Source organism: Syngnathoides biaculeatus, chromosome 3, assembly GCF_019802595.1.
Source record: "Syngnathoides biaculeatus isolate LvHL_M chromosome 3, ASM1980259v1, whole genome shotgun sequence".
NCBI lineage: Eukaryota > Metazoa > Chordata > Actinopteri > Syngnathiformes > Syngnathidae > Syngnathoides > Syngnathoides biaculeatus.
In genome coordinates this window covers 34,778,486-34,806,365 of record NC_084642.1, presented here as the reverse complement: position 1 = coordinate 34,806,365, position 27,880 = coordinate 34,778,486, and the positions used below count along the sequence as shown (strand labels likewise).

Sequence of the window (27,880 nt, the reverse complement as noted above, 5' to 3'; positions counted from 1 at the left end):
CATCATACACACATCCGAGACTCGGCTGTCACAGTGCATCTGATTAGCAACTACAGTTTTGTCCATCCTGTGAATGTTTCAAATGTATTTTCAATACAAATGTTTAGACTGTGTACCCTGTCTCCTGCCCTAAGATAGCTGGGATAGGATCCAGCACTCCCATGACCCTTGTGGGTACAAGAAAGAAAAAGGATGGATGGGTTTTGAGGAACGAATGATAAACATGGACGAATAAATACAGGTAGCTTTTATTCACACGCATATAATACAGTAAAGTACTGTGGAGTTTGTCATTACAGAATCAAACGCTCGGTGGCGGTAGTCATTCTGTGCACAATGTGCTCGAATACTCGGTAAAGAAAGTGAAACAAGACCTTCCGGTGACGCTGTAGTTCTAAAAATGGCGGACACGTGTGGCCAAGTAATATTGGGATCCGGGCTTACTGTCTTATCCCATCCTTTGATGTACATTAAAGTGTTGGTTCAGGTAAGAGCGCTTGCTTTGTTCACCTCGCAGCTGCTGAGAAGTTGTATTTACATGACAATTGCTTATCAGGGAGAATCAATATTTATTAGCTCGCTTGTCGACCTTATGAGCTTTGAGACGTGTTTTAACGTAAAGAAATAAATGTGTATTTTAGTATACTCCCCCCTATCAGTAAGTGATCAGGAGTGTATAATAGTATACACGGCATGATTAAGTACATGGTGCATTTAAAACAACAACACAACAAATATTGACGCCTTTACGCCGGTGACACCCTGACTAATCTTCACAGTCCGTGAAATGTCCCTTTTGACCTTCTGTTATCTTTCAACTGACGAGTTGGATAGAGATGAGCAATGTTAATAGTGATGTTGAATATACATAAATCTTTTATTGAACCGCAGTGCATCTCCGTTTAATACATCGGTTCGTGTCAACTAGTTTTCCGATGTTCTCAACCACGTTATGGGGTAAGACAATGTAGTGTGCAAACCTCCACGTTAGATTAAATGGATAATGGTTCACCACCCAACCCTGCCCTAAACAAACCCCAATTTTTTTTTTTTGTTCATCTTAATCTGTCTTCTTATTTTTGCAATTTCATGTATTATAATTAATAAAATGTATTTACATTTTATTTACGTATTGCTCAAAATATTTGTTCACCTTCCTTCAGTCACGTGTGATTTTAGGTGATATCGCATTCTAAATCCATACAATTGATAGGTCTTTCGTCTACCCTGTTCAGCTACAGTACACAATCTTAAACTCATGTGGGACGGCTTTCGGTTAGTGAGTTTATGGGAATTTTTTCCCATTTTTCCAGGACCATATTTGTAAAGTCACAAATTGATGTTGGGCAAGAAGGCCTGTGTCACTGTCCACTGGAAATCAAGTCAAGGGTGTTCAATCGATTTGAGGGCAAAACTCAAGTTCATCTATAGAGCTCGTGCAGCTACGTCATAAAATCACGTGACATCGCCATATTGCCGGTCAAACAAACCAAGATGTTGCAAGTTAATTCCTTTGAGACGAGACGAAAATGTCTTATAGCACGACACCCAGAGTTTTGTCCGTTACCGTGATAATAAACGAGGGTAGATGGAAAAGTGAGAGACACTTGGCAGAGAAGATCCATATTTAATGTCGATGTTTTCACCAATAAGAAATTTGACTGTTAATTCACTTCTGCTTGTCTTGGACAACTGGATATACACATGTATGGTGAATAAGTCATTGAGATTTACACAGAAGAGTTTGACAGCATATAGAAGTCTGGACGCATACAAATAATTCATTGCTGGATCTGCTTTCAATCAGGAAGAAATCCCACATAGTGATGGATCCACTCCAATTTTTTCAATACAAATAGTAATATTTAAATAAATTACCCCTGGTTTTACACAAACTTGCATTCATCAACTATGATTGGGGGAAAAAAATTGAATAGGGTGTCATCTCCGCACACAGAAGCATATGCTGCCACATGTTAACCTCCATAAACCTTTCTGTGACAGTTGCATTTTTTTAAATACGCATTGTTAATATTTCGATGATGATGATGAGGCCACATTTTTTGACCAATTCCAGAAGAAATTCCAAAAGGTTTAATATTCTTTTCCCTCCAACTGTATTCTTCAAAACTAGAACATAATGATGGTAATGCATGACTCATTCAGCCTTCCTGCTGCATAAGTCAATAGTAGGGTTGACTGACAACCTGGAGAACCCAGCTAATTATGATCCAGATGTTTTCTAGATGATTCGTAGTCAGGGTGTTGAAGATACAACAAAAAGCATGTTAATTCAATTATTTGTCACTGAAAACAATTGAGAAGAATAATTTCTACCTGAAATGAAATGATCCCTACACAGGCGTGTGTATTTGGTTTGGCACTATCCATCACGTTTAATTGCACAAATCCATAGATCTTTTCTGGTCTTTTCAGCTGGTATTCCATAGAATGATATCTTTGAAGAACTGTGTCATCTCTTGTGACAACCAACAGCACAACAGGTCTCGGGCAATTTGAAAAATCTGCTCCGGTTCAATGACTCCCGCACTGCAGAGCAGCTACGTTTGACCGGCAATATGGCGCTGTGCAAACTGTGACGTCACGTGCACAAGCTCTATACCAGGTGTCAGCAACCTGCGGCTCTGCGTGGCTTGGGAAAATAAGTGTCCGCTTGAAGTGTATGCAATTTTTCTCAAAAATGTACATTGTCTTCTTATTAAGTCAAATTTTGTAACTTCTTTCTTCAAACCTTGTGCAATTAGGGTGATCATCTTCTTCAGAGACATTTAACAGCACATTTTGATGTGCCTGCAGGCAGATTTGACAGCTGGCATGCACGGAAAGCCCAGCGACACTAAAACTGCAAAGTATCTGAACAAAGTATATTATTTGTTTTTATTCATTGTAAATTTGTAAGATTAAGATCTCGAAATACATTATCACTCAAAATATGCGTCACACTCCAAGACGCCTTCACGCCTGCCATATGGCAGCTTACAGTACTCGGTAAAGATGTTACTACAGACCTGTTTTGCAGACGCTGTGCGCAGAGGTTCAAGAGGAGGTAAAATAAATATTCCGGCAGTTATTTTGGTTATTTATTGTTCAGTGAAATAGTGCTTCTTCCCCCCACCCACCCATTGTATTGTAATATCCTCGGCAATGAGGACCAGGAGTCACCGCTGAGTTTGTTAGTTGCTTTTTTTCTTCATTATAACTGCAATAACAACAAGCTGCTCGGCTATACTTATTCTTCCCCTCTTCGACCTTACTCCGCCCCCTCTGTTCTTAAAGGAGTACTCTTCTAATTACAGATCTGACAGTACAATATTTTTAGATTCATGTTAAGGCGCTGCTTTGCGCTACAAAAGTCCTAAGGATGATGGCTTGATACTAGATCGATAAATTAAGTTCGGCTTTTTATTTCATTTGAAAGAAACATTCAACTTTTTCAGTAAGATTTAAAAATGTGTTTGTGATTAATGAATAAAATTAAATTTTCTTTAACATGGATTTCATAAGCAACTCGGTATTTTACAAGTTTAAAGATATGTATACATTCTTTAGAGGGTGTATAGACACAGTGGACACAAAAAAATATTTACAAGCTAACCTCTTCATTTCATAGGTCAATAAGTGATTGCGGCTCCTAGTGTTGTCTTTTCTGTGGAAACCGGGTCGAAATGGCTCTTTTGAGTGTTAAAGGTTGCCCACTCCTAATCTATACCACATTCTCCCCCTCTTTGTCCTTATGGAGCTTGCTTTGTGCACCAGTGCGCAGACATAATGGAACAGGTAGGGAAAATCCCCAAACTATTTCCATCTGTCCTTTTTCTGTACCACTTATCCTCACAAGGATTGCAGCCGTGCCAGAGCCTATCCCATTTATCTTCGAAAGAGAGGCAGGGTACACCCTAATCTGGCCTCAAACCTCTCTGTATGCTAAATCATTCTGATTTCTTTTCAGGGGTTGATATTTTGGACATTTCCAACTCTGTGGGGAAGATAGCCCCTTCCTGTTTCAATATGACTATGCCTCAATGCAGAAATCAAGGTTCATAAGGAGAATTTGTGGATGAACAGTACTGACCAGCATGATCTTGTCCTCAAGATAAAGACACATGAAAATGTGTTAACTTTTGGTTTAATTTGTTGTTTTGTACTCGGAATAGGCCAATTACATGACTTATATATATCTAATTAGTTTTTCCTGGGTGGGGGAGAAGGGGGTCGTTGTAGTCAGAGCCTTTTTCGTATTGAACGCTGGCAGCTAGATTCATTCCACACACCCATAATCCACACACAGAATTTCCGAGTGTTACTCCGAAGTTTTGGTTCTCTCTAGGAGTGAGCAGATTGAATAGGATTGGAAATTAGCTCATTAGAGGAGCAGCCAAAGTTGGATGTTTTGTATCAAGGTTATAGAGCGCAGACTTGGATGGTTTGGACATCTCCAGAAGCGAGAGAGTGAGTATATTGGTAGATATTGGTAGAAGGGTGCTGAGGATGGAGCTTCCAAGTAAAAGAGCGAGAGGCAGACCAAAGAGAAGGTTCATGGATGTTATGAGGGAAAACTTGAGGGTGTTCGAGAGGAAGATGCAGGAGATAGGCTTAGATGGGGAAAAAAATGACACGCTGTGGAAACCCCGAACAGGGCAAGCCAAAAGCTTTGCTGGAGGAAACTTTTATAGCTGGAAAGGGTGAACTGTCATACTGAACCCTCTCAATTAGGAATGGGAAGTCACTAAAATTCATGTGTGAGTCAAGGCAGGTGAGCAAATACTTTTGGCAATATAGTGTATATACTGTATAGGCACACTGTATATTGTGTCCCCCCCCCACTATTTTTTCGACAGGAGGGAAAAAAAAATTAGTTGCTAGTGATAGTGTGAGGGAAGTAATAAAAAATTATCAAAAGCAATTAATCTTTTGAATGACTGTCACTTCCCTCCTTCAGATTTTTTTTTTTTCTGAACAGCAAAAGACAAATTTTCCCTGGACTAAACTCTACAGAGCACTGTCTTTAGCAGTTTCACTTTTTACCTCGAGTGTCATTGATTGACTGTTAAGCACTTTTAGTTTTTTTGTTTTTTTTTTGGAAGTAGTTCCATGTGACGATATCATGCCTCCTTCAGTCATCCTCAAAATCTGGCAGCTCATGGGTCCATCTGTGATTTGCTTGAATGTGTATATGTAGAACTTCTGTCAAGCAAACACAACCATGGACTGCCGTGTTGACATGATTATGCCGACATTTGATTGTTCATTGTCTTAATTAAGGAGACACTACAATTCGCTAAGTAACACATACTGTGTATAGTATTTTTTTTTTTTTTTTTTTTTACAAAAATGATTACCAGATTCACTTATGTTATTCACAAATAAGGATTTGAAGATGGCATTTCTACCCAGAACAGATACTTATGCCGCAGCACAGACAGGTTTTCTGCTTACATCGAAGTGTTTTGCATGGAGTCAATGATAGTAATGCACCACAAGTAGAAGCACAATGTTGATCCTTACGTTCATCAATGGCAAGACTTTGCAAACCAAATATATAACTAGATGTACGTATTCTAGAAAATTTTGGACTATGCCCAAATTGTTGGTGAACCTGCTTGTTTGGAACTCGAGGTTCCACTGTAGTTACAAGTTACATACTCCGATATGTGAGATCACAACTCCGAAACGTGAGATCACATCAAAGCACATTGTGAATAAAAGGTCCATAACGGGCTAAAAACAGGTGTATTGTGCATGTACAGTATCACTCAGTAACTTTTTAAAAGGTAATATTAAAATGAATGTTCTATTTATTGCACAGTACTACAGTTGTTTTGGAATGAAAATTGAAATGACCACAAAAAGTGCAGACTTTGGGAACTGAAAGGTTACTGCCATCTTTTGCAGTTGATGTTCTGTGTGATAGTACTATAATGTTCTTCCAGACAGTATGGAAAACATGCGCCAATAGTTAGCAAGCGTGTATGTAAACCAAATGATAGGAGAATAAGTTCAGGTATTTCACAGGTAATCTCGTCTATGGATACCATAATTGGTATAAAAATCTCAAGTGATAGTAGTTGTCGTCTTTGTCTGCTAACATTTAATGTATGAAGCTCATCAAAGGGTTGTGTATTCTGCTGTAATTTGTGAAGAATTCTCTTTGGGGATTTATTGTGAATATTTTCAATGAAGCTCACAATGTTACAAGAGCAAATATGTACAACACAAGAAAAATCAAAAAGATGAGTTCTCTGCATCATAGTGCTAGGCATTGCACAAAGGAAAACTCTGGGTTGTGGGTCACCCTTTATGACATCATTGTGCCTCTTTGACCGAGTTATATATGAACATGTCACATAGGTTCATAGGTATAGATTTTAAGATCACTATTAAAATACAGTGGCATCGTTGGCCCAAGGATGTATCTAAAAGGACGCAGAGATTTTATTCCTAAAATGTGTACAATGTTGTTAGCTACTGTGAAATTCTAGTTTGAACATTGTTTTATTTCTTTTTTTCTTTTTTTTTTTCATTTTTTTTAGTTACTCACTTCAAAAGGTTGAACAAGTTTGACAGGCTGCATCCTGAACCAGGAGGCCAACCTGAACATTATATACTGTAGTTTGAACAAACTACACTTTACCATTGGGGAAAAAAAATCATGAAACTATATTTTCAGTAAAATGTAGTAGATTAAAATGACGATCACATAAGTTAGAAATTGTACGTAAAGTTTTATAACAAATGATTCTTAAATAACTACGGTACTGTAATAAGTTAATTATGACTGGAATCTGTTTTAAAAAAAAAAAAGAAAGTACTCAATCCATCTATCTTTTGCCGCTTCCCTGTGTCAGATCATGGGGGAAGTAGCTTCGGCAGGCATACCCTTGCTTCCCTTTCTCCAGACACTTCTTCCAGCTCTTCTGGAGGGATCCTGAGCCATTTCCAGGCCAGCCTAGAGACATTGTCTCTGCATCATAGTGCTTTGCATTGCACAAAGGAAAACTCTGGTTGCGAGTCTTTTTCCTGTGGGACATGCCCGAAACACCTCACCAGGGAGGTGTCCAGGAGGCATCCGAATCACATGCCCCAACCACATTATCTGGCTCCTCTCAATGCGGAGGAGCAGCGGCTTGACACTGAGCCTCTCCCGGATGACTGACCTTCTCACCCTATATCTTGGGGAGAGCCCGGACCCCCTGTAGAGGAAACTCATTTCGCCCGGTTGTATCTGGGATCTTGTACTTTTGGTCACAACCCACAGCTTGTGACCATAGGTGAGGGTAGGAATGTAGATTGACTGGTAAATTCAGAGTTTCACCTTTCGACTGAGCTCACTCTTTACCACAACGGACCAATACAAAGTCAGCATCATTGCAGAAACTCTGTTTCTCAGCGACAGCCCAGAAACTTGTCTGATTTAGAGAAGATCGGTGTGGAGAAGTGGGCCAAAATCCCTCCTGCGGTGTGTGCAAACCTGGTGAACAACTACAGGGAACATTTAACCTCTGTAATTGCAAACAAAGGCTACTGTACCAAATATTAACATTGTTTTTCTCGGGTGTTCAAATTCTTATTTGCAGCTGTATCACAAATAAATTGTTAAAAAATCACACATTGTGATTTCTGGATTTTTCCTTTTAGATTTTACATCTTCGTGGACATGCACCTGCAATGAAAATTTCAGACACCTCCATGATTTCTAAGTGGAAGAACTTGCAATATACCAGGGTGTTCAAATACTTATTTTCTTCACTGTAAGATCATATCGGCCAAAACCAAAGGCTACAGTATTGGATTAGAAGTCAGAAAGTTGGATTGGGACATCCCTAATTATAAATTTGATTTTAATATAATTCAGTTATTCCTTTGGTACCACAATAGGTAGGCCGCATACCACTTGTGGTACACTTACTACATTTTGAGTATCACTGTTCCACACTATATCTTTGTTTGGCCTTAATTTTTTTGTACTGCAATTTACTGGACTGAAGGGGTCACAGGAATATTTTACATCCAAGAACAACTGTTAATTAATGGGCTTTTTGGTGAATAGCCTCTATTATTGACCACCCCCAGGGGACACACGCACCAAGGCAAACATATGTAAAAAATACATTTTAGGATTTAAGAAGCCTTCTGGATTAAAGGTAAGGCATCTTCAACAAACAAGAACAGTCCAGTTGCCATTATGCAACCTCTGCAGATGAATGCACGACATATTCTCTCTTGATACTTGTTTGTGGAACAAACAAAATGTAGATGCTTAAAACTGATTTATGTTGATTGTTGGTGTTCATAGGTAGGACACGAGCCACTCCCTCCTACACTGGGCAGAAACATATTTGGCAGACAGGTCTACCAGTTGCCTGGACTCTTTGCTTATGGTACGTCACACTCTGTTGGGAATGTAACCCGATGCAACCAAATATCCTTTTGTAAAAGCAAGAGATACGACTTTAATCGAGAGCTGTTCCATAATCAACAAGAAATCCACCAGGAATTCTTAGATACATTGGTTTTCGGGCTATGGACCAGGTATGATGAGACTAAGAATCGGTTCCCCGAGGTTTTCATCTCTGAACACAAGAGGGCTCTTAAAGGGGAAGTCCAGGGATTGAATTAACAATGTATACGATCATGACATATGTACTGTACCTAGAAAAATTGAGCTTAAACCGATAGCTTTTAATGTTGTTTTGAGACTATTTTTATCGGCAATTTTGAATGCTCCCTGTCACTGCTATTTTGGCGAGTCACATGACCTACGTGTGCGGATGTGACATCTCATGTGCGCAAACAGGCTCGGTTATGTTTCTACACAAACATGGCCAGCGCTGATTTCTCATATTTGTCCTCATCTGATGAAGAAATAGCAATATCAGTAGCTCAGGAAGACAGAAGAATACGTCCATGCAGATTTGCACCTGTGGCTGTAAATAATGTTGAATATTCAGATGGTTCTTTGGACGGGAATGATGCGGAGTCTGACTAGTTGGATGCCGACGCGTGGGAGATTAAGTGTGTAAACAAAGGGTCGGTTAAATTCCTACACAATCATGGACAGCGCTGATTTATCGGACTTATCCTCATCTGATGAAAAAATAGCACTATCGGTTGCTAGGGAACACTGAGGAATACAGGGATGAGACTTTTCCGCTGATCGGCGGATTTGCGACTTTTTCAGACCAAAATGACCATTCTCGAGATAAGCGCAAATCCCTTGAGATTTTTTATTTTTTTTGGGGGGGGGAGTGGGGTATCGTGCGCCTGCCTCTCGGTGGTGGGCTCCGAGCTGAAAGTTCAGCTTAGTGCTAGCACCAGCACGACTATCATATGCCATTCTAACTTGCTCGATAGTGTAAATATTTGCATTTTCCGACATAAGCATTACAACTTGTTTGCGGCAGATTACTCGATTGGACAACAGAGTTATACAGTATAACGATCCAATCGTGTTAGTGGTAAATCAAGTTTCACCATTGTCTTGTACTTGTGTTCTCGGTTCTCAGAAATCGCAGTGTAACTTGCTAGTTATCAAAGTAATGGCGCATGGGACTTCGCGCAAACGGAGCGACGGTGTATTAAAAGATTTACGATGGCGAAAGTGTTAGAAAAAAAGGATGTAGATGGAGCGAGGGCAATTGACAAGAATGCTGGAATCAAAAACTGTTTCAGACGGGCATGGCTTGAAAAAAGTGTACCCGTGCAGATAGGACCGAAAACGGTATCAACATGTCTAACCGAACACGTACAAAAAGTGGACATTCCTGGCAAAGTGCTGTGCACTCTGTGTTCCGATAGGAGCAAAAAATATCCAGGAGGAAAGTCATTCTCATCCCTGGGAATACGTCCATACAGATTTGAACCTTTGGCTGTAAATAATATTGAATATTCGGATGATTCTTTGGACGGGAATGACGTGAGTCTGACTACGCAGAGGCCGACGCGCAGGACACGCCATTCATCCATCCTATCGATTTTAGAGCAGCGGAGGACCGCACTCGTGGCCATGAAGGATGGTAGAACCCATCAGTGAAAGGTAGGCCTTCTATTGTGGGGAAAGTTGTTTTAGCCCACAGGGTGGCCGGGGTCCAAGTGAATGAAATGATCTTTGGCTTGGTAGAAGTTAATGTAGCCTCCACAACAGCAGCACGATTTCTCAGCTGGTAAAGTGTTGGCCTTACAGCTCTGAGAACCCAGGTTGGATTTTTGTGGCGGTTGTATTTTTTTGTGTGTGTGTGTGTGTGTGTAGTTTTTGTGTGTGTGGGTGGGGGGGGGGGTTTAATTGTGGATTTTGCATTTTCTCCCCGTGCCTGCATAGGTTTTCTCCAGGCACTCCGGTTTCCGGTCCTTAAATGATTCTTTTTCTTACTGGGGAGAACATGCCACCGAACATTCCTTGAATTATTTCTATCCAAATTATGGCAAAATTTCACCATACAATAAGGTATTTTACCATGTCCGATCGTGGTGGTATCAAATGTGAAGACACTTCAAACCGACGATGATTTCTTTGTTTGTGGATGACACCTCACATCCGTGCACGTAGGTCATATGACGCGCCAAAATGGCGGCGACCAGGAACATTAAAAATTGCCGATTAAAAATATTCTCAAAACAACCTTAAATGATATCGGATTAAGCTCCGATTTTTTTAGTTACAGTACTTATAACGTGACCTATCGGATACATTATTAATTCAATCACCGGACTTCCCCTTTCACGCTGTGCATCTTAACATTATGCTTTCACCCAAACACTGCAGTGGTGTCTTCTAACGGCACCACTAGTTTAGCTATCTTTCTCTGTAGTGTCACTATTGTAACATCAAATTGCTTTTCAGTTGTCAGGTAACTTTCATGGTCACAACAAGACTAAAGTAACATTCATAGATTCTCCCCCCAACAGTTGTACACATTGAATTAAATGTCCTACCTTTTTTTTTTTCAAGTTTGCCATTGACACTGACCGACAGAGAAAGTACACCACAGACAATAGGGAATAGGTGGGGATCTCAGCAATTCCTATTGGCTAAATACTATACCTCGGCAAACAAATGCCTCTTCTTGAGCTCACTCAGTCCACTTATACGTTCCTGTGTTGGTTCTTTGTGACTCCAAAAAGAAGCTGGGCTTGCCCCCATAGTGCCATTGAAAGGAACTCTGAACAGTTCACCATACCAACTTGGTGGGAATAAATTGGAGCTGGCTCCTTCCTCTTCCAACATAACTACTATACTGCGCAAAGCAATGTCTATAAATATATACGTGACAGAATTTGGTGTTGATGAACTTGCCTCAACAGAGTCCCGAACTCAACCTGATGGAATACGTTTGGGATAACTTAAAATGGAAACTGAGAACCAGGCCTTCTCGTGCAATATCAGTGTAACCTTTCAAATGCACTTCTGGAAAAATGGTTAGAAATTCACATAAACACAACTCATCTTGGTGGACAAATTTCCCAGAAGAAATGAAGCTAGTATGACTTTAAAGGATGGACCGTCATATTGAAACCTGTAAATTGAGGATGGGAAGTCATATAAAGTCATGTGAGTCAAAGAAAGTGAGCGAATACTTTTGGCAATGTAGTGAATGTCACAACACAAAAATCACCAGTCAAGCTAAGATCTCAGTGTGATTGTTTTGGGGGAAGAGAATCATGCAGTTTAGTGCATCAGTGTGCTACAATGATCTATTTGCTGATTCTCATCATCACAAGTTGATAAAGTAAATATAAAATTATGTATTGTTAATAACATACCGAACCAAGACCCATGGATTGAACTGTTTTATACAAACATGTTCAGGTACATCTAAAAATTAAAAAAAAAAAAAAATGAATATCCTGAAACACTTCAATATTTTATCATTCTTTTCAGAAAGTGAAACTTTTATATTATATATAATCAATAGACTGCATATTTCAAGCCCTGTGTATTTTGTAATTTTTATTTGTAATTTCAGAAAATGTGAATGTTGTGAAAACATTCAATATCAGAAACTAAACAGCGAATGACCGTAATTTCCGGCCTATAAACCGCAACTTTTTTCACACGCTTTCAACCCTGCGGCTTATGCGGCTAATTTGTGCATTTTTTTCTAACAGCCGCAAAGGGGTCACTCAAGCGGAAAAGGGAAGAGTGAGCCCAGTGAAATATATGTGCCGAGGAAGTGACGTTTACCGGTATGTTTTTTTTGTTGTTTTTTTTTTTTTTTGCCGGCCCTGTTAGCGCTGTGCTAGCGTGTTGTTGCTGTGTTACTGCCGTGTCTTAGTGATTTTTATCGGTATGTTTTTTTTTTTTAACTGTTTGTGCTGTGCTACCGCCGTGGCTGGTTTATTTATTTATTTTTCAACCAGCCCTGTTTGTATTACCATGTTGCTGCTATGTTAAGATAAGATAAGGTATTAAAACTTTGAAAACTCTTTCTGTGTACCGTCTTTCTTTGTAAATATCTCATGTTTCAATGCGGGTTTCAATGTGGGCATTTGCGGCTTTTACACAGGTGCAGCTTATGTATGTATCAAATTCTATTTCTTTTACAAATGTACTGGGTGAGGTTTTTAATCCGGTGCGCTCTGTAGGCCGGAAATTACGGTAACTCAAAAAAAAACCTGCAGCGGTTTCCTAAGATTATTAACAGTCTCTCTATCAGGGTCAGTAGGCGACACAATCATGGGGAGGAATGCTGATTGAACACATCAGAAGGACGTCACCACCCTTCAAAATAAGACTAGGCCACAAAAGGTCATTGCTAAAGAAGCTGGTTGTTCACAGTGTGCTGCATCCAACCAAGTATAGGTAAAAAGGAAGAGGTGCACCAGCAACAGGAATAGACACATCCTACAGAGGACAGTCGAGGAAATCCATTCAAGAATTTGGAGCAGTTTCATAAGGCGTGGACTGAAGATGGAGTCAGTGCATCAAGAGCCACAACACACAGACAAACACTACACATTCACTATAAATGTTGCATTCCTCAAGCCACTCTCGAACCAGAGATGTCAGAAGCATTTTAGAAGGAGAAGAAGAACTGGACTGTTGCTCAATGGTCCAAAGTCTGCTTTTCAGAAGAAGGGAAATTTTGTATTTCATTTTGAAATCAAGGTAAAATCATCTTGCAGAAGAGTGGGGATCACAGAATCCATCCACATTGCTTGTGGTCCAGTGAAAAGTTTCCAAAATCAGTAACATTTTGGGGTGCTGTGGCATCCTTTGGTGTAGGACCATTGTGTTTTCTGAAATCCACAGTCTCATCTACCGCCTTCCCTCTGCTGATAAGTTGTATGGATTTACTGATTTCATTTTCCAGCAGAACTTGGAAACAGTCCATGCTGCCAAATACACCAGTAGCTGCTGCAATGACCATGGTCTCACTGTGCTTGATTGGCCAGCAAACTCCTCTGACTTGGACTGTTGTCAAAAGACACCAGACTCAACAGTACAGATCCCCAGAAGGCAGCTATAAAAGCAACCAGGACCAGTACATCTATGCTGTTGCCACAGGCTGATCGCCTCCATGGCATGGCCCATTCATGCAGTAATTCATGCAGAAAGAGGCCCAACCAAGTAAAACATCCTTTTTTGGTTGGTCTTATGTGATAACAGAAATCACCATATTTAAAACATCCTTTTTTGATTGGTCTTATGTTATTTTCTGAGACACTGAATTGTAAGCTTGCATTATTTGCAAGCCATAATCATCAAAATTACAATAAAAGCTTGAACTATTTCAGTGGACTAAATCTGTATGAAATGTTTCACTTTTTGAGATGATGAAATTGTAACTTTTACACTTATCTGTATTGTTACACTTCATATTTTCCACAGTGCAATTTTCTTTGCCTTTTTACCCTTACTTTCAATATTCTTTGTTTCAGCAAAACACATCATCAAGATTGATGGAAAAGCAGGTCTCTTCAAAGGGCTTGGTCCAAGGCTTTGCGCAGGGACCATCGGCACTGTTGTGCATAGTAAGGTCGTACAGGTATGTTTGTGTTTGTGAAAATAGTCGCACCTAAAGATTGTTGTTCAGATAAGAGTAAGCATATCAACCGGCCACGGCATAATGCAGTCACTCACATTTGAAAAATGTACGGGTGTGGTCATTCATGCCTGCAGATATAAAGTTGCGGGTGTGATTGGGGATTGATCTCAAGACCTTAAAATAACTCAAAGTTGTTTTACCCGAGTATGTAGTTGTTACCTAATACCATAATCATAATGTATTGACACAGTTCACATTTAGATATATGGACAGACTAGTCTAAGGTTAGAACTTAGATCAAGTCAAAGTAAATCACAATCTCATACTTATAATCGTGAAACATTACCTGTGTTGTATCCCAGAAATGTTTTCAGTGTAACTGAATTTCCTTTGACAGACTCGTGATGTTGATGACTTTCGACGGAAATGTACTCGCTATTCGACGAAGCTCGGAACATATGCTTTTGGCATAACTTCCGAACATGCTCAGTACGGTTAACTTGAATTTCCTGTTTTTGGGTGAATACTGATTTAGGATCAGGGTTGTTTTGTTACCAACGTTTATGAAATTAACACGTAAATTGTCAAGACCAACGTTCCTTCTAATTTTTTATGTGTCTGAGCAAACCCACTAAGCGTGTGAGCGCTCCCTTTGGCCACTGTGAGCAACATCAAACGTATGCACTGGATATAACTTATATCATATTGTTATATCACGTACTGGATATTATTTTGTTGTGGGTAGTCGAACTGTCTTGAGATGTAAGGGAGTCCAATTTAGATTTTATATATATATATATATATATATATATATACATTCCTATGAAAAAGATGGTCAGAATGTATGCCCTGCTGACCATATTTATTTGTTAAATTTCACTGTAAATACAATATAGAACTCACTTTATTTTCTTGTTTGCTACAGAAATGTCACGAACAAGGGACATTTGAGGTAAGTCAATTACATCATTTTTCCATATGTTCAGCCTCACAATTACAATGCCGTGAACTATTGGCACCCTTCTCATATTTTTATTTTTCCATATTTTCCCCACTTCACGGTCTAAGATAATCAAACAAATGTAAATATTAGACAAACATAACCCAAGTGCACTTAAAATGCTGTTGTGAAATAATGCTTAATGGTGCGTTTTTTTTAAAATATTTTCCATGCGTGCTTGATTAAGGGGGGGAAGGAACAATTCAGTCACTTCATCCCGCATGAAAGAAGGCAAGAAAGCAATGGCCCTTAAACCTAATAATTGGTTGGGCCATCCTCAGCAGAATCAGCTTTATTGGCCAAGTGTGTAAAAACACAAGGAATTTTTCTCCGGTAGCCAGTGCTGCCCTGGTACAGAAGAAAGAACAACAAAGCATCAAGAACAAAAGACATTTCTATTTCTAGGAACTATTCCTTATAAGATTCGTGCAAGATGTAAAATCTTCTTCATTTAGAACAGGTAAGAGATAAGTGTGTCAACGTCCCACATTGTGTAAAGCTTGTACAGAGTCCCTTTCCCTGTTCACGGTTCTCGTTATAGATCAGAAACAACTAAAAGCCAGCATTTTCTGTACATACTGTTGTGGATGACATGCGTTAAACAAATATGTTTTGCTTTATTCCTCCATATGATTCAAGGTGGGGAGTTGATTTTTTTTTCCCTACAAATGCAAAGAAACTCTGTGCAAGGTAAAAATCAGGATCCTCTTTTGTCACGCAAAATATAACGCAGCTATCCTCGGACCTGAGCAACAAAACACAATCATATCCCTCTGTCTCATTCGAAAGATATACTGACTAAACAGGCTAAATATATATATATATATATATATATATATATATATATACATTCCTATGAAAAAGATGGTCAGAATGTATGCCCTGCTGACCATATTTATTTGTTAAATTTCACTGTAAATACAATATAGAACTCACTTTATTTTCTTGTTTGCTACAGAAATGTCACGAACAAGGGACATTTGAGGTAAGTCAATTACATCATTTTTCCATATGTTCAGCCTCACAATTACAATGCCGTGAACTATTGGCACCCTTCTCATATTTTTATTTTTCCATATTTTCCCCACTTCACGGTCTAAGATAATCAAACAAATGTAAATATTAGACAAACATAACCCAAGTGCACTTAAAATGCTGTTGTGAAATAATGCTTAATGGTGCGTTTTTTTTAAAATATTTTCCATGCGTGCTTGATTAAGGGGGGGAAGGAACAATTCAGTCACTTCATCCCGCATGAAAGAAGGCAAGAAAGCAATGGCCCTTAAACCTAATAATTGGTTGGGCCATCCTCAGCAGAATCAGCTTTATTGGCCAAGTGTGTAAAAACACAAGGAATTTTTCTCCGGTAGCCAGTGCTGCCCTGGTACAGAAGAAAGAACAACAAAGCATCAAGAACAAAAGACATTTCTATTTCTAGGAACTATTCCTTATAAGATTCGTGCAAGATGTAAAATCTTCTTCATTTAGAACAGGTAAGAGATAAGTGTGTCAACGTCCCACATTGTGTAAAGCTTGTACAGAGTCCCTTTCCCTGTTCACGGTTCTCGTTATAGATCAGAAACAACTAAAAGCCAGCATTTTCTGTACATACTGTTGTGGATGACATGCGTTAAACAAATATGTTTTGCTTTATTCCTCCATATGATTCAAGGTGGGGAGTTGATTTTTTTTTCCCTACAAATGCAAAGAAACTCTGTGCAAGGTAAAAATCAGGATCCTCTTTTGTCACGCAAAATATAACGCAGCTATCCTCGGACCTGAGCAACAAAACACAATCATATCCCTCTGTCTCATTCGAAAGATATACTGACTAAACAGGCTAAATATATATATATATATATATACATACACACACACACACACACACACACACATACTTACACATACACTGACTAAACAGACACTTTGTTGGTAAATATGTACCTGTGACGGAATTTTATTCTTATCCATTTAATGTGACTTTTTTTTTCGGACAACATCAACATCGGGCATGTAAGATGTCACGTTAATCTTGGCACATGACTGCAAGCTCTCATCGGATAAGCCGGTTGCGGTATTTGGATTTGTTGTAGTTCATGGTTGAGAATTTCTGCTTGGACTGGTATGTTGATCCAAAGATGGATAATACTCCAAATGCATATTTCTTCATGTACCTTTAAGAATTAGGAAGAGCATTCCATGTTTCAAACAAGTTCTGTCAGGTGTTGGGGGGCTTTCACTTTAGGTCTATTTGCACCTTTGGGCAAGATGGGTTTTCTGGCCAGTGTCTTTTTCACTCCCAACTGGGTACTTGGCTTAAAATGTACCATGCCTTCCCTGGAAATCTCTTCACATTACTCATTATGTTATTTGACTCATTCAAAGCAGACATTTAGGGAAACCGTCAACGTTGGCAAAGAAATCAAATGATTCGGTCTAAGAACTGTTGAATCATCTGTTCTTCTTGGCAATCTCTTTTTTTCTTTCCGATCCAAGGCCCATCACACACCCACCGGTTTGTTTGCGACAGCCACCTGCCATGCTGAGCTCAAAGAAGCATGCGTCGTGGCCTATGACCTTAATTGACAGCTGATGTTGAAATTTAATATTAATTCCACACATTTTTAACAGCTTTTGAAAATGTTAAGAATGCTTGTCATGTGTCTCCTCATACAGAAACAACATTAAAACCAGAAACATATTTTTATCTCCCATCTTTTCCATTTTCATACACTTTTGAAAAAGCTCCAGGAAGCCACCAGGGCAGTGCTAAAGAGCCATGAGTTGCCTACCCCTGGTTTTTGTGTGATACTTTTCTACATTTATGGCTTGGAAAATTTGGGCTGATTTCTTATATACAGTATTGTTTTGTTTTTTTTTGTTTTGTTTTTTAATTCCTGAATTTTGTGGATTTCATAAAATGGAAGACCAAATTATGTAAAAAAAAATGCTTGAATATGTTTTAACTTATGGGCCCTAAATCTATGAAACTATAAAAGTTTAACTTTTTAAATGGAATTGTTGAAATGCACTTTTCCAAGAAATTCAGTTTTTGGGGAAACTGTGTATATTTAGTGGATAGGATGTGTCGACTCTATTTCTGTGTCATAAATTCTAATTTTGTTTCGGCACTAAAGGGACTAAGTTGCTTTTCTTTTCCCCCTTTTGTAGATTCTGGGAGGCCAACAGAAGGCTGTTGATGGAGCCTTACAACATGTTGTTAATGAGGTAAAATATGTGACAAGCACAGTTAAACTATTTATTTATATCGTTTAAATGGCAGTTTTATTTCCGAATTTAGTTAGCATTGGTATTTAATCAGTCCTCTTCATCATGCTGTTCACTTTTTGACATTGTGAGACGCGACCAAGGATTTGATTAAAATCGTCATTGCGAGGCTTCAGGCATGCCGTTTTCACAGGGAAGTTGTCACTGAGGTTATGCAAGGACGTGTCCAGGGCTGTGAAAAAGTATTGCCGCACTTCTCAAATTCTGATATTTTTTCCTCACTTTATAAATATACAGTGAAGAAAATAAGTATTTGAACACCCTGCTATATTCCAAGTTCTCCCACTTAGAAATCATGGAGGACCAGAGACAAAATTGTACAACTCCACACGGCTGGAAAGGGCTATGGCGAAATTGCCAAGCAGCTTGGTGGAAAAAAAGGTCCACTGTTGGAGCAATCATTGGAAAATCAAAGAAACTAGACATGACGGTCAATCTCAATTGGAGTGGAGCCCCATGCAAGATATCACCTCGTGGGGTCTCAATGATCCTTAGAAAAGTAAAGAATCAGCCCAGGACTACACGACAGGACTTTGTCAATGGCCTGAAAAGAGCTGGGACCACCGATTCCACAGGTGACTGTTGGTAATACACTAAGACATCATGGTTTGAAATCATGCATGGCACGGAAGGTTCCCCTGCTTAAACCACCACGTGTCCAACCTGGTGTACATATGCCTCTTTGTTTAGCCTTCGCCATTTCTACCTTTGCACTATGTCGCATCTCAATGTATTCCTTTCGCCTCTGCTCAGTTCTCTCTGTGTTCCACGTCTTCTTCGCTAATCTCTTTCCTTGAATGAGTTCCTGTATTTTGGGGTTCCACCACCAAATCTCCTTCTCCCCTTTCCTACAAGAAGACACCCCAAGTACTCTCCTGTCTGTCTCTCTGATCACCTTGGCTGTAGTAGTCCAGTCTTCCGGGAGCTCCTCCTGTACATCAAGAGCCTGTCTTACCGCTTTCCAAAAGCCTGCACAACATTCTTCTTCTCAGCTTCTACCACATGGTTCTCTGCTCTACTTTTGTCATTTTAATCTTCCTACCCACTACCAGAGTCATCCACACCACCATCCTATGCTGTCGAGCTACACTCTCCTCTACCTCTATGCATTGTTCTCAAATGAGTCCAATGCGTATTTAAAAAAAGAAAATAAAGTGCTGGGATAGGCTTCATCCCCCGTACACGGAAGCGTGTTGCAGCCAGATGTTAACCTGCGTAAACATCACTGTGACCGACGGTTTATTTTCTTTTTTTAAATGCGCATTGGGCTTATCTGAGAACAATGCATACTGAAAATTTTTTAAAAAAATATCTGTCGGGGACAGGTTTACCGAAGTTTAACGTTTGGCCGCAGCACGCTTCCGTATGTTAGAGATGACTCCGTCTTATTTTTTTTTTATTTTTTATTTTTTTTGTGTAACTCATTGTTCTCAAATGACCCAACTTGGCATTATAAATAATTCTTAGGGATTTGGCTGAGGACCATCCATCATGTTTAATTGCAGAAATCCTTTGATGTTTTCTGTTCTTTTCAGCTGGTATTCCATAGAATGATTTCTTTGAAAAACTGTCTCGTCTGTTGCAACAAGTCACGGGCATTGTGTATATTCTGCTCCGGTTCAATGTCCCCCACACTGTCGATCAGCTCTTTTTGACCGGCAATATGGGGCTGTGAAAATGGTGATGTCACGTGCACGAGCTTTATGCCCTGCCTCCTTTCCAATGACTGCTAAGGTTGGCTCCAGCACGCCCACGACCCTCGTGGGATAAGCAGTTCAAAAAATGTATGGATGCATAACCCAAGTACATGTGACATAAAGAATTTTTAAAGGATTTCATTTACTCTGGAAAAAGGAAAAAAAAAACATTTTCAAAGCTATCTGGCCCAGTGTGAAAAAGTCATGGCCCCCTCAACCTAATAACTGGTTGGCCCATCTGCAACATCGACAATTGAACTGAAGCGTTTTCCATAACTGATGATGAGTCTTTAACCTCTCTGGAGATATTTTGGCCACTCTTCTTTGCAGAATGGTTTGATTTCTGCACAAAAAAAAAAATCGAGCATGGACAGCCCTTTTAAGGGTCATGCCACAGCATTTTATTCGGATTAAAGTCTTAACTTGTACTAGATCAGAAGATGACTTGATGGGGTGTTACATCTACAAATCAGTTTTGCGACTTTTGCAAAATGGTGCAGTCTGACTCCGCTGACCATGATTGACTCAGTAATCGCCCCATAATGAGTTGCTTCTTGATGTGGTAGTTTTTGGGTGGGTGGGTTGGGGGAATAGGTGTAAGAGTACTCATCACAGTCAATAAATATGTTGACCAACCCCCGACCCGTGTGAGCATAAGCGGCTCAGAACCTAGATGGATAAAAAAAGGCGGTGTGGTTAACTGGCTAGAACATCTCTCTCACAGTTCTGTGGCCCCTGGTTCAAATCCAGCCTCAGCTGTGCAGCATTTGCATGTTCTCCTCATGCATGCACAGGTTTTCTCCGGTTACTAAGGTTAGCAGTTTTTGTCCGTTTTCGGTGGGTGAAACTCAGTAATAGTGGCCAAGCTACGGGACAACAACAAATGTCGGACACTGCAGTTTAAAAAAGAGCAAGCAATAAATGCAAGCGGAACTTCTTCGTAGTCTATCAGTGTAGCCCTATTTTGACAGGATTACACCAACTTTAACCAAGTGCTGTTTTAATTACCAAGATGTTACAATTCAATAAATAGCGTAACTTTAAATAGTATTCTTTTTTAAATGTATTTTAAAAATTATACAATTATGTATTTATTATTATTTATTATACAATTATTATCAAATTTGTGATTGTAAGATCGAGGCTGTGGAGCCAGAAGTTTGGCCTTGAACAGATTTTCACCTTTGGTCTAGTTTTCATCTTACATCCAAGCATTATGCACAGTCAGTGATTATCATGCTGCGCGAGTAGCACAACGTACGTTCTTTTGTTCATCCATACCTAGACCAATCACAAACCAAAAATAATATGTAACTGAAGATATTTTTTCTGAGGAAATGTTGTTTGTAACCTGCATAATTAGTAGTCATTAGTGTACTATACTGTACTATATTTTACATTTTATATCAGGCAGGAAAGTGCTGCTATTGATAAGAGACAAACTTGTAGCACATTCTCAGGAAAACAAGAGGCAAAAACTTCTCCACAAAGTGGTAACTTATGGATTTCGTTTGGGCATGACAGCTGCAAATTGTATTTCAATATTGTGTTGTTTGCTGTTGCTTGCTTTATTAATGTATTTCAGATTTCAAATGTTTTAAAATTTCTTCCTCCACAGACAACTAAAGAGATGATAGCTCGTTCCTTCGCCACCGTAGTCACGCATCCATTTCATGGTATGGAAATGTTGCTGGTAGTTTTTTTTTTTTTTCTTTTAGTCAGATTACAGTAGCTGTACAATGGCAGTCGGTTAAAATCAACGTACTTACCATTGTGTTTCTGAAATTTTCATTTTTTTTTTTTTTTCAAAGTTTTGTTTAAACCTGCCCTCTTTCTGTGACCCCTTTTGGAAATGACATAATTGCTGGATGCACTTCAGAAACTGAAAACTGTGATTTAATTTCTTACTTTGGAAGCAAATCACCATGAACATTTGCAAAAGGTTGCATGGGGAAGCTGCATAGTGAAAAAGTGGGTGTCCAAAATCAAAGGCGAAGAACGACAGCCAGTTTTGAACATTCTTGCCAATGTAAAGGAGCAGCAGAGCATCTTCAGTGGTGTGCTAGCTAGGGCCAAGGTACTGATCAGAGATCCTAGTAAACTTTGAAGACGACCCCATCATTAATGACATAACTCTTACCTCATGTGGATTTTATTGAAAATGTTCAAATGTTCGAATCTTCAAATCACAGCTCTGCTTCTGACAGGTGTCCAACAATGACCTAATTTCCAAAATGGCTGACAGGAAGAGGATATGCTCAAACATTTGTTAAATCAACCTTCAAACAGTGACGTTTCTTGAAAAATGTCTCATTTGAATGTTCCTTGTAATGAAACTTGGTGAAATTCATTTAGATATGTTTAAATGACTTGATCGGATTAATTGCAAGTTTTTTTCTACACTTGTCTTTCAGTGATTACTTTGCGATGTATGGTGCAGTTTATTGGAAGAGAAACAAAATACAGGTAATTTTTTTTTATGCATTCAAAACAAGTTTAAAAAATATTGTGCCTGTACAATTTTGAAAATAATGTTCATCTGTTTTTAGTGGAGTTTTTGATTCCATCGTCACCATCTACAGAGAGGAAGGCATGCTGGGCTTCTTTGCGTATGTTTCTTCTTTAATTCTCTCTCGTAGAGACAATACCAGCTATCATGATAAAAGTGTATTAGAAGTCTTTCATAAATATTTTATGTATACTGACACCTGCCAAATTGCCAAGGATATACAATACATCCGTAAGTTTGCAAAATTCCCCACTGTGAGACAAATAAAGGTTATCTTATTTCTAAAAACCACTGTATTTTTCCTTTAAGTACCGTATTTTCCGAACTATAAGGCGCACTTTCAATGACTGGCCTATTTTAAAACTTTTTTTTTTCCCATATATAAGGCACACCGCATTATAAGGCACATAGAATAGACGCTACAGTAGAGGCTGGGGTTACGTTATGCATCCATTAGATGGGCTGCGCTAAAGGCTCAATATTAATCCATATATAAAGATCTCCTGATTATAAATCGCACAGTCATCTTTTGAGAAAATTAAAGGCTTTTAGGTATGCCTTGTAGTGTGGAAAATACAGTATTTGTTGCCTTTTCCATTAAACTTGGGGTTAAAAAATAGTACTGATGGAGGCTGTTTCCATTAGTCCTCTTCGAGGTGATTCTAATCCTTAACTGGAGTGGTGAAGTCATTTGGTTGGATAGGGTTTTGAAATGCACACAGAACAAAAGGTTCCGATAGTTGACAGTGGAGGTAACACCACAAGCTAAGCATTTAGTCAAAGGAATAGTTTAGAACCCTTAGAGACAGGGAAAGTCTTTCTGTTTTCCTGAAATAGTAAAATAAACAAAAAAATCCAAACTGTTTTAAAATAAGTACAAGTACAGTTCCCCAGTGGATAGAATCAATATTTTCTCATCACATGCACGTGTAATGGGTTTGTAAAACTGAGTACACACCCATTAGAATTGAGCAACTCCTAAAATCCAAAGTCAACCATACGTGAGTAACTGAAAATTGATCTCGACGCCAAGACGGGGACAAAAGCTTACTCTTCAAAGGGACTTCACTCATTTGTTGAACTGTCTGAGTTTTTTCCTTAGTACGACCACACTTATAGTAAATACTGTACTTTTACTTTTTCCTCAGTGGATTGATCCCCCGTCTCCTTGGAGATGTCTTCGCTCTATGGATTTGTAACCTACTGGCTCACTTCATCAACACGTACGCCATTGATGATTCGGTATATATTTGTTCTTTATATTGTGTCTACCGCGCTCGTGTGTGTGTGTGTGTGTGTGTGTGTGTGTGTGTGTGTGTGTGTGTATACGTACACACACACACAGTATTGACTTGCAGTTCAAAGCTGAAACTTTCTTTTTCACTGGTTTATTTTTCTCTCAAGATGAGCCACACAGGAGAAATCAAGAACTGCTCTCAGGCTGTGACCGGGGTAAGCACTCTGTATTCCAACATTACATACATAGTACCATCTGTCTTTGTAGCATTTACCTCAACAGAATGCTTTTTTTTTTTCTCTCTTAATCCAGTTCTTTGCCAGCATGCTCACATACCCATTTGTTTTGGTGTCAAACCTCATGGCTGTCAATAACTGTGGGTGAGTTATCAGAGAAATATATTTCTTTAGGCTCCCTCACACCATGACATTCTGGTCAACGTCCTCTGAACATTTCAATCGTTCTATTTTTCAGCGTTCTCAAACGCGGATGACACATCTGGCGTGTGATTAACGTGTGTCCAACGCATGACTTAACGTGTGTCTAACGGACGAAAAGCATGTAACAGCAACCAAATAAGATGCCCCTAAAAACCATTAGCCTGTGCAAACGGGTCATTGGGGAGCGACGAGCGATTTGTCAACGTCAGACGAGCATGTTGAGCGTGTGACCAATGGGTGAAAAACGACAGAAAAGCGTTTTGCTGGCGTTTAATTTTCACAGTGGAACCGGCACTAAAACGTTGGAAAGTTCATAGTTACTTCAGATGTTGTCGTGAGTTAGAACAGTGAGCATCATGCCACCGAGAAGAAAAAAAGACTTCAGCAACTAGCGATGCTAGTAAGAAAGCTAAGCCTCTTTCATCACGAGCAATGTGTTTGGAGGAAAAACAACTGCAGGAGGAAGAGCACATCCGTGAAGTCACGCACCATGTGACACCCCCTGGGGACCCTAAACACCTTGCAAACCCCAGTGAGGATGGTCCGAGAAAAAGACAAAAGAAGCAGAGAAAGGATTGCAGGATCCTGGACCGGGGTGTTGAGGATATTCTGGTAGAGTTTTTCCGCAAAAACGAACTGCTGCTTTCTGGATCTTCCATAGTACTCTACTTTAGTTTAATATTAAAAGGACCCTGCTTTTACAAAGCATCGGTTTATGTACCCATATGCATGGAAGTTCGGGAAACGCTCGAATGACGCTCAATGGACACCAAACGACGTTCGTTTCACTTTAGTTACACTCCGTGTGCGCTCGGGGATTGTTCAGTGGTCGTTGACAGGTCGCCAGTGAGTCATTCACTGCAAAGCAAACGATTAAGTAACAACCAAGTAAAGCTAGAGTTACGACTGACTGACGATAGCCAAACGCGTGCAACGCTCGGCGAACCTTAGTAAAACGTTCCACGGACGTTCTTGAACGTTCTGCAGCGTTTAAAATTAAACGTTCATGAACGCTGGTCTCGGTGAGAACTTTTGTGCATGTTCAAAACTTTTTACCGGACCGGCGTTCTCCGCCGATTCCCAGTGATCATTGACGTTCACTAGCGTTCAAACAACGCCCTTCTGGAGCTATCCCGGCGACCATGGGCGACTACCAACATTTCCTCAAACGCTGTAAAACGCTGACCAGAACATCATGGTGTGACGGGGCCATTACTTACATTTTGGGTGCTTTACTCATCTGGCTTCAGGAGGTCAGCATTGGCCAAACAACAACATGGATAAATAAAGGTTTTTAAATGAATGAAAAATGTCAATCACACTATTGTTCCTCATCAGGCTCACTGGAGGACTACCCCCCTATGCATCAGTATATCCTACCTGGGTTCACTGCTGGAAACATCTAAGCAGAGAGGTCAGCTCTTTTCTTGTCTCTAAACCAGATTTTTTGTTGGTCTTAAGTATGTCAGCATAAGATCAATATATGTGAAATTAAAAGTCAACTATTTAGGAATATGGCAGCACAGCGGTGCAGCTGTAGAGTTTTTGCCTCAAGTTCTAAGGACTGGGGTGCAAATCCAGGCCCCACGTATGTGGATCTTGCATGTTCTCCCCGTGCCTACGTGGGGGTTTCTCCGGGCACTCCGGTTTCTTCCCACATCACAAAAACATGCAACATTAATTGAAGATCCTAGATTGCCTCTAGGTGTGATTGTGAGTGCAAATGTTGTTTGTCTCTATATGCCCTGCGTTTGGCTGGCAACCAGTTCAGGGTGTACCCCGCCTCCTGCCCGTTGACAGCTGGGATAGGCTCCAGCACTCCAGCTCCGAAAATGGACTGATATTTAGGAATTAGAGCAGAATTCGATGGTTTGGACATGTCCAGAGGCGAGAGAGTGAGTATATTAGTAGAAGGCTGCTGAGTATGGAACTCCGAGGAAAACCAAAGAGAAGGTTGATGGATCTTGTTACAAAATGACTTCCGGAACAAATTCATTTTATCAGTAGAGGTACCACAGATTTTTTTTTTTTTAATGATTTCTAGCAATTGACCCTCAAGTCTTGATCATATCCTCAGTAACAATGCACTGAACAGGTGCTCAGAAATCAACTTTTACGGTTGAGCTGCTCAGAATTCGAGCAGGTACCCTGTTTTACAAGTTGTACCTCAGCCGTACTATCTCTTTGTACCTACACTTTTACAAAGGAAACCTGTCTGTAAGCTTGTACATCTATAGCGAGGCAAGTAACTTCGTACTGTCGTGGAAACAAGGGGAATCGATTCATGCTTTATAGACCTTGTTTGATGTAAAATTGCCAGAATTCCTCTCGTGTGTGTGTGTGTGTGTGTGTGTGTGTGTGTGTGTGTGTGTGTGTGTGTGTGTGTGTGTGTGTGTGTGTGTGTGTGTGTGTGTGTGTGTGTGTGTCGGCTTTTACTTTGAGAAAACAATGATCAGCATTTTTGCATATTTTCTGATGTTATGGTCGAAACCAGTAAATGAATCATACTCTCTTTATGCCTTTTGCTCAGTGTCAATTTTAAATAACATAGTTTAATAAAGGCCAGAAATGTAATTTTTATCTGATTTTATTACTTGTAAAAATAGACAGATTAATTGATTATTAAAATAGTTAGTTGTACTGAATAGGTATTCCTGAAGGTAATATTGTTGCCTACGTGCTCTGGTGGTGAATGAACTTGATGCTCACTCAAAATTTTGTTTCAAGTTCTGGAGTGTATCTGGAATTTCATTCACAGCTAACTTTTTTTTTTTTTTTTTAATCCAGGGGAACATGAGCAGAGGAAACAGTTTATTCTTCCGGAAGCTTCCAGCAGGAAAGACATATGCAATTGATCAGAAAAGATTTTATTAAAGAAAATGACGCAACAATAGTGTGAGAATGCAAAGCAAAACAACTATGTCTCATCTGAGGGATTCCCTGTTCTTCAATAATTTGTGGATGCACTTGTTCCTGTTTATAACCTTATGTGAAGTAAAAACAGATCATTTCCAAATCAGTTTTTCAGATTTATAACAGTGACATCAAATACAATGGAATTTCCTTTAATTGATGGACCAAGTTATTAAAAAAAAAAATCTTGTTATAACAAGTTGAACGGTCACTGGCTGTCTGCGTTTTTCTTGTCATACATTATTCCTCAAACATTTTTTTAACACTTCGTATTGCATGTGATTATAATGTCTAACATTGTAATGATCACGTGGGTCTGGCTTGTGATTTATTTTTCCCCCCCCCCTTATTTTGGAATATGAAACTCAAGAGACCTTTCTATCTCTGACAGTAGTCAAGTGCTTCTATCAATTATATAAAATAAAAATTACCTGTGTGTGTGTGTGTGTGTGTGTGTGTGTGTGTGTGTGTGTGTGTGTGGTGTGTGTGTGTGTGTGTGTGTGTGTGTGTGTGTGTATATATCATTAGGGGTCGCCACAGCATGTCATTTTTTTCCATCTAAGCCTGTCCTCCCTCACCACATCCATCAACCTTATTTTTGGTCTTCCTCTTCCTCTTTTGCCTGCCAGCTCCATCCTCAGCACCCTTCTACCAACATACTCACTCTCTCGCCTCTGGACATATCCAAACCATCGAAGTCTGCTCTCTCGAACCTTGTCTCCAAAACATCCAACTTTGGCTGTTCTTCATTTGTAATGTTATCCAACCTGCTCACTCTGAGCAAGAACCTCAA

General features: G+C 39.5%; 1 protein-coding gene and 1 long non-coding RNA gene across 3 annotated transcripts; both read left to right on the top strand.

Moving 5' to 3' along the window:
• Positions 1–336: 336 nt before the first annotated feature.
• mtch2 (mitochondrial carrier homolog 2) lies at positions 337–27,298 on the top strand. 2 transcript variants are annotated; one of them, XM_061815551.1, is made up of 13 exons: positions 337–487; positions 8,315–8,399; positions 13,897–14,003; positions 15,962–15,988; positions 18,175–18,231; positions 21,607–21,664; positions 22,403–22,454; positions 22,538–22,597; positions 23,646–23,739; positions 23,902–23,949; positions 24,047–24,114; positions 25,513–25,588; positions 26,962–27,298. In XM_061815551.1, exons 1-13 carry the CDS (start codon positions 401–403, stop codon positions 27,046–27,048), a joined length of 906 nt encoding a protein of 301 aa, XP_061671535.1. In that variant the 5' UTR covers positions 337–400; the 3' UTR covers positions 27,049–27,298. The 2 variants fall into 2 exon arrangements, with proteins under 2 accessions (XP_061671535.1, XP_061671534.1); XM_061815550.1 differs by lacking the exon at positions 15,962–15,988 and adding an exon at positions 14,929–14,955.
• LOC133498557 (uncharacterized) lies at positions 8,407–12,441 on the top strand. Its single transcript, XR_009794343.1, has 2 exons — positions 8,407–10,054; positions 12,124–12,441. It is a non-coding gene; the product is annotated as an uncharacterized LOC133498557 (long non-coding RNA).
• Positions 27,299–27,880: the final 582 nt, after the last annotated feature.

What these genes read in the sequence shown, in the direction of transcription:
- mtch2 (XM_061815551.1), top strand. Translation starts at nt 401, where the DNA reads ATGGCGGACACGTGTGGCCAAGTAATATTGGGATCCGGGCTTACTGTC. An exon ending in TGCATAGTAAGGTCGTACAG is followed by an intron (nt 14,004 to 15,961) that starts GTATGTTTGTGT and finishes TGTTTGCTACAG; the next exon opens with AAATGTCACGAACAAGGGAC. An exon ending in GGAAACATCTAAGCAGAGAG is followed by an intron (nt 25,589 to 26,961) that starts GTCAGCTCTTTT and finishes TTTTTAATCCAG; the next exon opens with GGGAACATGAGCAGAGGAAA.